General features: G+C 47.2%; 1 protein-coding gene and 1 long non-coding RNA gene across 3 annotated transcripts in view; one reads left to right on the top strand and one right to left on the bottom strand.

Moving 5' to 3' along the window:
* The first annotated feature begins 38 nt into the window (after positions 1-38).
* On the top strand, positions 39-3,362 carry LOC310712259. The gene is made up of 2 exons (XR_014528816.1): positions 39-193; positions 3,142-3,362. It is a non-coding gene; the product is annotated as an uncharacterized lncRNA (long non-coding RNA).
* Positions 3,363-4,108: 746 nt separating this feature from the next.
* Positions 4,109-11,965, bottom strand: part of EDC4 (enhancer of mRNA decapping 4) — a 31,813-nt gene continuing 23,956 nt past the window's right edge. For both annotated transcript variants that reach the window (XM_083514911.1, XM_083514912.1), the window contains exons 23-29: positions 10,985-11,140; positions 10,429-10,544; positions 10,016-10,181; positions 8,392-8,578; positions 7,751-7,970; positions 5,416-5,579; positions 4,109-4,952 (exon numbers count right to left, since the gene is read on the bottom strand). In XM_083514911.1, coding sequence (XP_083371037.1) covers positions 4,760-4,952; positions 5,416-5,579; positions 7,751-7,970; positions 8,392-8,578; positions 10,016-10,181; positions 10,429-10,544; positions 10,985-11,140 — 1,202 coding nt within the window. In that variant the 3' untranslated portion in view covers positions 4,109-4,759. The remainder of the gene's footprint in view (positions 4,953-5,415; positions 5,580-7,750; positions 7,971-8,391; positions 8,579-10,015; positions 10,182-10,428; positions 10,545-10,984; positions 11,141-11,965) is intronic.

The following is an 11,965-nucleotide window of genomic DNA, read 5'->3' as shown; positions in this document are numbered from 1 at the left end:
CCTCGGATCCGGCCCGCGGAGCTTCGCCTCGCGGCCTCTAGGAGCGGGCCGAGGTGGAACTGCTCCGCGCACCCGCCTTTTGCCCAGCGCCCTGTTGGTCTGCTGCCGCGCGCGCGGAGACCTGGAGCAAACTATTCTCAAAAGGCACAGGATCCGTGCAAGTTCCTGGGGTCGTCGTCCTGCACTGCAGCTCGTAAGGAACTGAAGTTTTCTCTCTCTCTCTCTCTCTTGCCTCGTCTTAACGTCTCTAGCCCCGCCGGATCCGCAGTGCGGTGGCTGCCCGGGCGGCAAGCTTGTAAAAAGTTGCTCTTTCCTCAACTCTCGAAGCGGCTGGCAGCAGATGGAGGGGAGAAAGAGGAGGAGGCGGCGGCGGCGGCAGCGGCAGCGGCAACGACAACTAGGGCGCTGGCGTTGCTTAGATCAGGGAGCAGCAAATAGCCCGACGACCTAGCACCACCAAAATCACGGCCAAATCCAGCCAACTTATTTTAACACTTGGAGCAGAAAACCCTGCAAGCACCTCTCCCCTTCTTGGCCATAAAAACCGTTTTAGGTTCTACTCCGAATAGACCTGTTGAAATTAATGGGTCTGAATTAGTCGTGTCTATTAACTTCAATGTATTCCTCTGAGTAGAACTTAGTTGGTTACAATATTATTAACAAATAAAATAGCTAACAATTAGTTGCCTAGGCAGCCACCCTACACAGTAGGGTTAGTCGGATTTAGGCAAGACGAAAAACTCGCTAGACGAAAGGGTTTTCCGTTTTTGCGTTGCTTCGCTAGACGAATTTCCCTATGGGCTTGCTTCGCAAGACAAAAACGTCTTGCGCTTTTTTAAAAAAGCCGCTTGAAGAGGCGCAGTTGCGACGGACCATGCTTCGCAAGACGAAAAACATCGCAAGACAAAAAGACTCGCGGAACGAATTCTTTTTGTCTTGCGAGGCACCACTGTAGCTGCAGCTGCAGCAATGCTTCTGAATACCAGTTGCTTGAAACCACAGGAGGGTAGAGTGCTCTTGGGTTCAAATCCTGCTTGCTTGGTTCCCAGAGGCAACTATTCAACCACTGTGAACAGGATGCTGGACTAGATGGGCCATTGGCCTGGTCCAGCAGACTCTTCCTTGTTCTTAGGCAGAGCCAACTCATCCTAGTTTTGTCTACACCTGTTTCCCTACTGTCTTATCCAATGGCAACACTGAGATTGAGGGAGAGGAAGCTGACCGTGAGTGCCGCCCCATGGACCGGAGGATGCAAGTGAGCAGGCAGGCAGGCAGGCAGGCAGGTGTGGGCTGGAAGAGGGCAGCTTGCGGTTGATGGGGCTTGCCTCAATAAGGAAGACGGATGCATGAGAGAATTGCCCTTCTTTGCTAGCCTGCACCCCACTTGCTATCAGATCTGAGCAAGCCGGCCAGCCTCTGAGAGGCAGGCATCTCAGCCCTTCCCCACCCCCAGCCCTGGCACAGAAGCCAGCTGGGAAAGGGATATTTCCCTTCAGAATATACTTTAATCCCTAAAGCCCTCATTCCCAACTGCTATCTGGCTCCAGCCTCTTCACACACACAAACACGCACACACAATTGTTTTTATTGTTAAATCACTTCAAGATGTTTTAGGAATGAGTCATAAATGTAATGGAAGTGGTATTGAAATGGGAGGTTAAATGGTCTTCTACAATGAGGGATTTTTATATAAAAAACCCCAAGCCTGTTACTCAGGAACAACTCCTTGTGAAGACTGGAGACCTGGGCATGGGTGGGTTGCATTTACGTCAAGTATCTCATTTGTTGTCAAACCCTCAGATCCGTGCCCAGACTCCCTGGCTTCTTACACAAGTTCAGAGGGTATTATATTGAATAGGGTTTATTCCGGGAAAGGATTGGCTGCTGAACTTTATGCAGAATTATTTAATGTTATTTTGGGCCCAAGGACAGGACTGGAAACTATTTCGTAGACAAATCTGAAAGCGAGATTAGGGGGGGGGGGAATCAGGTTGGAGAAGCCAGTAATATCTATATTGGCAAATATTAGGAAAACCTAAATATTTAACATAGATGATATAGGACCCCCAGTTCAGATCTCAATAATATGAAATCTTGTTTGACACTGCTGACTGATTAGTATTCTACAACCTTTAAATGTGTTCGTGGGAGGCGGTTATTGCTTTGTTGTTTAGGTTTTAACTATTTATTTGTGCTTTTATTTTGTGTGATCTTTTAGATATAATATATAAATCTAATAAATTACACATATACACATGCATGTAAATAACTACTAGTTGCTGTGCATTTATCTATTGTACAAAAATGGAAAATGTTACAGGAGTCAGATGTGATGCTCTGGTATAAAAACAAATGGAATAATCCTATATATGAGATTACATACTATCTTAAGGCCTTACAAGGATTGGCTTAACTTTCAGGATGTATAGTGGAATTTTATTGTGTATGTAAACATGCATCATCTACATCAACAGCTCCCAAGAGTTTGTTTTGAACTTTGGAATTACTGATCTATTGGGTTTATATGATGACTTCTAGGTTTTCCCAGGTTGCAGAGGAAACCATAAGAAACTCATAGCAAGTATTGCTTCAGAGTACACTGCATGTGCGCAGGTGGAAAAGCAGACTTACAAAGTGGTCCCAAGCACATTTTAGACAGTGGTAGGAAGAACAAGGAAAAAAGCATGCTCCAGCATTCAAACAGCACCATGTGTTCTGGTGAAAGAAAAACCCTCTCCACAGCAGCTTTCTTGTTCTACTTGTGATTAAAAAAAATGTATCCCAGGGATGTTGGATGCTGCAACATCTGCCTTAGCCCACAAAAAGCTTGATGCCCTGGCAACAGGAATAATCTCATTGGTTTGTCACAGCTATAAAGCCTGTTAAATGGCTTTCTTGCTTCTTGGATTGGGAGCAATTGGGGGCTCTGGAGAGTCACAAAAAAGGGGAGGTGCATTATACTGAGGAAGGAGCCAACAGCTGGTGACCTGCAGTTGTTTACTTTAATTTTGGGGGTGCAGTTGAATTAATTAAATTTCAGCCATTGACACTGTGCATCCCCTCTCAGTCTGGGCCATCAGCTTGATGTTCCAGTGTCGGCAAAAGTGTACATTACATTCTAGCTGTGATTTTTTGTATCAGGTTTGTGTCCGTAAAGAACAACACCGACAAGGATAGAGACGGATTTAAAAGGAGGGCTGGGGTAAGAAGACTGCTGAAGGTTTACTCCAGAAAATGCATGTCAGATGTCACAGAGGCTCCCCACCGTGGGACTGATAGCAATGTAATGAGGGATGCCATGAGGAAGAGGCAACAGGAATAGCTGAGGCTGTGGTTAAATAAACATGGCATGATGAAGCTTCTCTTTGAATGAATGATTTGTACATTCAACAGGGTTCATGGAGACGGGCCCTCTGGCTGTGATAACTGGGAGAGGGGGAGGAAATGCCCCTTCAACAAGCAGTCTTGCTAAAAAAAAAAAAGCCTTTCCAATTTACCTATCACTCTGGTTTGGCAGCTTCAGGCATAACAAGGGAGTCAGAATCCTCCCTGAGGATGGGTGATAGTGGGGATTAAATCTCTAGGCCAAAGGGTCACATTTCTTCAAAGCTAACCTTCCAGGGGCTGCTTGCCAATAAGTACATTTGTTTATACATATCAATGCCCCACTAATTCTCTTTTACACATGCACACTCACACCCAGTAGCAACGATCAAACTTGGAGACTATCCCCTAAGGAGAAGCAATTAGGCTTCAAGTCCCCACCCTGGATTTGAGAACAGCCTCTCGGACAATGAAATTTACTTTCCAAGACTACTTGGGGAGGATTTTGGCAGAGGCACAGCACACAGAGAGGGTTAACCCTTACCTACCTAAAGGTAACCCCACAAGGTTCCTTCCCAAAGCAATTAGGCTTGAAAACAGCTTCCTATTGGCTCAAAGGCTGCTTTCAGGCCTAATTGCAGCATGCAGGCGTGAGGGGGAGGAGGAGTGCTGTAGGCCATATCGGGTCAGTGGCCTCAAAGTTTCTTACCCACCAGTTGCACTGTGACCAGCGCTGACTAAGAGAGTGAGCTCCTCCACCAGGCCCAGAACGAAACAGAAGCAGTTTTTTTTCCTCCAAAAAAGTCATTTATTGAACTTGTTAAACATTATTCAAAAATGAAAGATTAAGAGTCTAGATAAAAAGGAAAAAAGTGGTGTAAAAGCAAAATAATAATAATGATGAAAGGAATTGTCTAACTCATGAACATGCTCCACCACACAAAGAACCAACGCTGCTTCCCAGGACGGGTGGGCTTCATGAACTTTTCATCCCTCACCCACAAGCCGCGCAGGTGGAGGCAATACTTCACTATGGCTGCTGTGACTCACAACCCGCTGGCACCTTTGACCTTTGACTACCTTGGCAGGGTACTCCTGAAACAAAAGGGCAAAGCTTGCCAAGCTCTGTCAAACCCCTCAAATTCTTGGGGAGGGGCTCCAAGCTAGAAAATAGGAGGAAGATGGGATTAGTGTCTGCGCATCTAACTTGTACAGTACAAAGAGAGGCAGGTGGTGGGTAGGGCCATGGTCTGCTCACACAGGAAAGAACTGGATTATACGGGGCTAACACAGCTGGGGCTCAGACCCTTCTATCCATCCCACACATCTGTAGCGCGGACGTATTTTCCCAGCAAGAGCATTAGAAAAAGAAAAGAAAAAGCCACATTTGGTTAGCAATGATGGACGCCCGTGTGGAGAGGCTGCTCGAGCCTTGTTAGGACATGCTGGGTGTGGCCAGGCCTTGAAGCATGATCATGAGTCGGCGGGCCGGCTTGCTCAGGCTGTTGTGAGGCTCTGCCTGCAGGAACTGGAAGAGCTTCTGCCGCACTTGGTTCATCACAGAGCCCATGTGGTCGCGGGTGATGGGGTCGCTGTGGTCTAGATGCATCACTGCCTCCTCCAGGTAACTGCAAAGGAGAGAGAGAGAGAGAGAGCACGGTTGTGATCCTGAATGCAAAACTGCAGGCATGTGTATACAATGACATTCCATGAATGTATAGGGAATGGGCAGAATTGAGCTCCCCAAGTTTCTCAGTTTTATGTGCGAAGAAAGCAAGTTTCCAGACCTTATGGATGCAAAGGTGCACTTGAAGGTATGTGTACAACATCTGTTAAACTCAGAAATAAGAAATAGCTGAATAAGATGTCTAGCAGGTACAGCTGGGCCTTTAGTGTCCCGCACGGCATCCTTCCATGGCCAGCAAAAACAGACTCGTACAAAGTAAGATAAATAACGCAAGTTTTTCCCAGATGCAGGAATTTTGTCTGCATTTTAAAGGGTGGAACATACCCTGGTGCAGGAAGCACTTGCCACTTCCCTGTGGAAGGAAAGGATGCATCTACTGTTAGGCACCACTGGGCGATACTCACTTCAGTTTCAGTTCTGTCCGAGCTCCCAAATCTGAGGAGAGCTGCTGAATGAGAGACAAGAGGACAGGCTGGGACAGGGGGCAAGGATGCTGCCCAAACACTTGCTGAGGGTCAACTGTCTCACAGACGTAGAGGACTAGGTTCAAATCAGCTGCAGTGAGAGCCTGTAGAAAGAGGAGAGTGCCCTGGTTAGAAATCTACATTTCTAGAGAAACTCAATAAGGCTGAATAAGGCTTTGAGCACAATAGTGCAGTACTCTTGGCCATTCTCTCCACCTGTCTGTCTCCACTTTGCTAGGACACTGGGAAAAGAGAGCTTCTGTTTCTAAGTGCATGTGACCATCCCATACCCATGGCCCATGGTCTTGTGAGGATAGCCAGGGATTAAAGCAGAATTGGAGCAATGGAAGGATTTTAGGACCAGAGCATAACAAAAGCTGCACACAGTCCACCAGCACAGACCTGAACTCACACCTTGTAAGAAAGTAAGAGCAGCCAGGTTCTTCCAGGTAGCCTACAAAGCCAAGGCATGAAGGCAATACCTGACTTTTTGCCCCCAGGTACAATCAGGCCCACCACGTCTCTCCACTTGGCCAGCCAGGCTGTTTTGGTTAAGCCACGACTACCTGTTCTACATATGATGTCAGGTGTGGGGCAGGTAAAGATGCAGCTGAGCCAAAGTGCAATTGTAGGTACTGCCAATTGGTGGCACCTGCAAAGCTGTATGTGAAGCCCAGTGTGTGGCACTTGGCAAGTGCTGACCATCAGCTGCTGCTGCTGTTGGGGCTTCCCTGCACTGAACTACGGATAGCAGGTCACACAGTGTCATTTTTGCAGGTGGGCAACTCCACCTACCTATCAAACTTGGGTCGGGGGAGATAAGGATCTGATTTACCAACCAGATCTAGTTTCCCACCCCTTGGTGCTGGGAGTAACATCAACAGGCTGGGCTTTTCCACTTGCCTTGCCCCACACCTTTCACCATGGAGCCTGCTAAAGTCTGCTGCCTTGCAGACACTGCTGGAAGGGGTGTTTGGTAGAGAAAAAGCACCCAACATAAAAACTGTGAGCATATGTGAGGCTTGAAAGAGAAGCAGCAATATTAACCTCCCCAGATGAGGGCTGGGGAAAAGACAAAGATAGACCCAGATGAGAGCTGGAAGAAAGACTTCCTTTAAGTGAAAGGTGTGGCTGCCAACTAGTGTGTGTAGGATGGAGAACAGATATCTATTTGGACTTATACATAGTGTATTTTTATTTCTTGGTCCAGGTTCATTTTTTCTCATGTTTAGTGTTAAGCAGATATGTTAGGTAAATTTATTTGCACTGCTTTACATTAAGCTGTTATGAATTGACTGTTGTTTTTATTATGTATTTAGACACTGACACTGCCGTTATTGGCAACTATGATTTTTGTTTTAATGTTCTTCATACATTGCTGAAAGCAGCTTTGGATACCATCTTGTGGAAAAGCAGGACACAAACAAATGAGTGACTGATGTTAAATAGCCTACTATTGCTGTTGGCACACATACCACCATCCAACTGTGTGCATGTATATATAGCGGCCAATTTAGGATTACACTTTGTGCAACTGATGAAGTGGAGTCTGGTCCACTATAACATATGGCGTCATAAATGTGTCAGGTCTCTAAAAAGGTGCCACAAGCCTCTGCTGTATTTGCTGCGATGGATTAACACAGCAATCCGTCTGAATACTGCCAGTCAGTTTCACTGGGAGATCGCAAGTTCTACTATAATGAGAGAAGAATAAAAAATATCTCTATCCACTTTCTCCACACCATACCCTATCTTATAAACCTCACAGACTTAAAAACACTGATGGAAAACAACCCTTTCCTCAAACTTGAATGGAAGTATGAAAGAGACAGCAAAAGTTAATCCATGCTAAACTGCCTTGAACACACAACATATAGATTGGTTATATATGCACCAGCAGGGCTACGCAGTCACGCTTAAATGATACACTTTGAACTATAAGACAGCTGCTCTGGGCGCCCCCTGCTGGTTCTAAGGCAGACCACCAGCTGCCCCTTCGTGACTCCCAGAAAGATGCCTCCAAAAAGGATGGGGAACCTGTGACCCATCAGAAGCTGTTGGGACTACAACTCCCAGTATCCCAGCCCACTGACTATCTGGTCGGGGCTGATGGGAGTTGGAGTCCAGCAACAGCTGGGTTTCTTCTCTTTAAAAACCTCATGGTTCTCTCTCTACTGAGCTTTGTGCCTGCTTCCTTGAGGATGAGGCCATCTGGGTCCTTCAGAGAGCAGTTGTGTAGCCAGTGTGTTGCCTCTATGGTTGGAGAGATGCGTACCTGCTGGAAGGCTTGATTCAGGTGCCCCTGCTGCAACAGCTGTAACACGTGAGCCTGCTGGGACTGGAAGTCGAGGTGAGTGGCAGGGATCGGAGTGCCTGCAGCAGAGCGCATGGCCTGCATGATGCTGGAGGTGACAGCAGCCTGCTGCTCCTTCATGGCCATGCTCACCTCCCCTTTGATCACCCGCTGGACTTGGGCCAGGATGGACTCCTGCATGCTGGAGAGAAGAGAAAAAAGGGAACTTGGAGGGGCTGTGTAGATACAGGGGGGCATTGGTGGGGGGACAGAAGTGGGAAGATTGCAGGAGCAAGAGACTGGTTGTACATAATTCCAGATAACGTTCCCATTTCGTTCTCTGAACATTGTGCCCATTCCCAAGACAGAGCAGAGAAGACCCTGGACGTAGGGAAGCTTCCAATACTGATATTGCCCAGCTGGTAGAAAACTGCACTGCTTATGACAAGTGTGGCAGGGCAGGGGAATTTCAAAGGGTGTGTGTGCCCTGTTTTCTCATATGTGAAGGATCAGATGAGTCAGTTTCATGCAGATCTCAGGACCCACTGCTATTAATCTGGTGCAAGACTCTCTGTTTTGCCCTTCTTTCTATGGGAGATGCCCCCATCTGCTCTGCCACTCACTTGCCCACGATGACGTGAAGCTGATGCTGCACCTCGGAGTGCATGCTGGCCGTAATGGTGGCTGCCAGCTGATCAGTTGTGCTCTGGAAGTTGTTGACCAGCTGCCGGAGCTGGCTCACCACAGAGTCCCGGGCATCCTGCTCTCGCGCTTTCTTACTCTTCATGTGGGTCTCCAGCTGCTGAATATCTACAAGAGAAGATTTACAATTACTCAAAAGCCAGCTGGCTACCATTGGAGTCCATTCCCACGGCCTCTGGCCTCTCACCCACATCACCCTCAAATCCAACTCCCCTTCATGTTCCCAAAGCCTTCATACTGTAAACTCTTCAGCAAGGCACGAAAAAACACACAGGAGTTTTGTCTAATGCAGGGGTGGGCCTCACCTGTGGCCCTCTGGGTGTTGCTGGACTATGAACCCCATCATTATGATTTTATATGTGCTGGAAGCTGCCCAGAGTGGCTGCAGAAACCCAGCCGGATGGGTGGGGTATAAATAATAAAATCATCATCATCCCTGGCCATTGGGCCATGCAGGCAGGAAATGATGGGAGTTATAGTCCAGTAACATCTGAAGGGATGCAGGTTCCCACCCCTGATCAAAGGCACCTTTTTTATTTCTGCTGAGGAACAGGGGTTTTCTGAATGCACAATGTGAAAATGCTCAAGAGGGATTTGGGCCATTGCCTAAACTGCTGGTTGTTTATACAATGGCGACCACAAGACTGTTTACCAGGAGCATTGCCCCATTCTCAAAGGTTCTGGGCAGTAAGAAAGGAGAAAGCATCTCACTAACAATTCCATTTGAACCCCATTCAAGAACCTTAAAGATTTAACAAGTATTAGGTATCCTGACCTACCAGCTGAACCCTGACTCCGAAAAGCTGACCTGAAGAGGAAGACCTTCTCAAGGGATGCTCAGGCATATTTTTCAAATGGAGAGGGCACTAGTGTCTTGAAGCAACTACTGAGAATGCCTCCTGGCTCACCCTTTTTGTCATAAAAGGTACTGCTAAGAAGGCACTTGTAGTTTAGGAGAACGAGAAGGGATCTCGTGGAGCCAGCAGGTTCCAAAATATACTGCTATTCAAGTCAAGGAGGGGCTTCATCAGTCAAAATCTGAACCATGAATTGTACCCTAAAATCAACAGGAAAATAGTCAGTAGGACTGGAGTGATGTGCCACTCCTGTGTTCTGCACCAGCTGCTGAGGCCTGAGCTTGACAAAAGGTGTTGCAGCTTTATCACCTTAAGAGCAGTCCCAGCTAGCAGCCATCACTGGACTATAAGTCTACATAGCCCAGAATTCTGTTCCCACACTACTTAGCTGCTTCAAGGAAGCCGACATGCTGGAGAAAGAGGTATGAGTCTTTCTACATAGCCTTCTGGTAGCCTCCAAGCATGAGATGTTCCATTTAACCATAGTGGCTGGTAGCCTTAAGAAACATACCCCTCCAGATTCATAAAAGAGAACCCTATCAAGGCTATTGGATATGATGACGGCTTTTCAAAAGGGCATTCCTGCTTTCTGGAGGCTCTTCTTTGCCCCACAGTTCTGTAAACCAGTGTTTCCCACGACTGACAGTATACAAAGCTGAAAAGGAGAGAAGCAGAGAGTGGGGCATACATTCTTGTGTGCCTTGCTTGAAGGTGTCATTGATCTGCTGGAACATTGATTGACAGCTCTTCTCAAAAGCAGGAAGCACCACACTCTGGAACGCCTCCCTGTATGCCGACTGCATGGGGCCCTGCAAGGCATCGGCAGCCGCCCGGGCAATGGCATCTGTAAGGTTCTGCAATCAAAACACAATCACAGCTCCGTTCACTGAGGTTTCTGGTCTAAAAAGGTGTCACAGCCATCAAAAATATGAGGCAATGTCTGGCCTAGCACATCAACACCTTGAAAAGGCGCTAGGAGGCAGCAGTGTTGCAGCTAAATGGACAGCCTGACCAGAACTCGCTACCCCAGCACCACAAACCACCTTCCCTCCCTGTCAAACTGGCAGAGATCTGCTCCCAGCAGGCAACCCCACCCATTACCTTTGATTTCACCAGTTTGGTGACGTTCTCCTTCAGTGTCCCCTCAATGGCTGTAAGCTTGGTGGCAATGGTGTTATTCAGCTGCCCAGTGATGGGATCCAAAGTCTTGGAAACGCCTTGTTAGCAGAGAGACAGCAAAACAAAAGTCATGCCCCCATTTTATCCCTCTTAAATAAATGAAGAAATATATGAGGACCTGGGGAGAGGTCCATGCATGGACCATCCCTTGAAACAATGGCATCAACCCTTCCTGCTTTGTTAACTCTCCAGGGAGAAAGAAACTGGGTCGCTTATCTGTAGCAGAGAAAACTCTTGGGCTCTGCTCTCAGAAAATCCTGGGAACCCAGATCTTCACTGGGCACCACAGGATAACCGCTTACTGCCGCCTTTGTCAGCTTGGTGCCCTATAGATGGACCAACACTCCCAGCCAGCACCGATGGGAGTTGTAGTCTAAAGCATGGAGGGGAGGCAGGAAGGAGAAGGCTGCTCTACTTCCAAAGAAGCACCTCCTTTGTTGTTTTGCAAACTGATCAGAATCCAATATGCGGGGCTTACATGGGGGCACCGTCTTTTTCATCTCCTCGCGGATGGTCCTTTCCAGCCGGTTGCAGGCAGCCGTGGAGAGGGACTGGGAAAGCTGCTGGGACAGATGCTCCTGCAGTTGCCCACTGCGCTGCTGTCCCTCAGCTAAGGCCTGGTCCAGCCTCCGCTCTGAAACCACAAGAGTTAAGGAAAGCAAAGGGAGAGACATGCATGGCATACGAATGGTCTCTGCCACCTTCGGCTACAAAGGAAGACGCAGCAGGTGCTGGGAGAGGCCTCGGCCCTCAACTCTGTGGACAGCCGCTGCTGAGCTAGATGATCAACAGCCTGACCTAGCATGGGGCAGCTTCCTCCCAAACCATCAGGTGGGATCCTCATTCCTCATATCTTACCAGCACTGCTGCCACCAACACCAGCAAAAAATAAATGAAAAAAATGTTTTTATATACACCTATCTGCATATATTGCCTTTGGAGTATAAACCCTACTTCACAGGGCTTTTGCAAGGAAAAAAATAGAAGAGTGCTTGGAAGAAAAGCAGGATACAAATGTAAGAACATAAGAAGAGCTCTGCTGGATCAAGCCAAAAGCCCATCTAAGTCCAGCTTCCTGCTCTCACAGTGGCCAACCAGAAGCTTATAGCAAGCTGGACCTGAATGTTTTTCATTAAAAAAACTTTTTATAATGAAGGTTAACAGTATATATTTAGTTTTATTTTCTACAAGTGGTATTTCACGCCTTTTCTTTCAGGACTGGAACTTAAGGGGCTCTTCTCACGGAAGGGGACCCAAGCACTAAGGCAGTTGTTTAGCCTTACCTACAAAGAGAGTGAAGGCAGAAATAACCATTCCTGGATAACCTCCACCACTGAAGGAAGAGAGGAAACTATGGAATAAATTCTATGGAGACATATAACAAAGGTCTTAAAAGGTGTGCACGATCAACACATTATATTGCACTCATTGTTCCAATGCATTCTAAAATTAATCATGA

The sequence above is a fragment of the Podarcis liolepis genome, assembly GCF_965112155.1.
Source record: "Podarcis liolepis genome assembly, chromosome: 7".
In the NCBI taxonomy this organism is placed as follows: Eukaryota; Metazoa; Chordata; class Lepidosauria; order Squamata; family Lacertidae; genus Podarcis; species Podarcis liolepis.
Note: the sequence above shows the minus strand (reverse complement) of the source record. Positions and strands in the feature narration are given on the sequence as shown.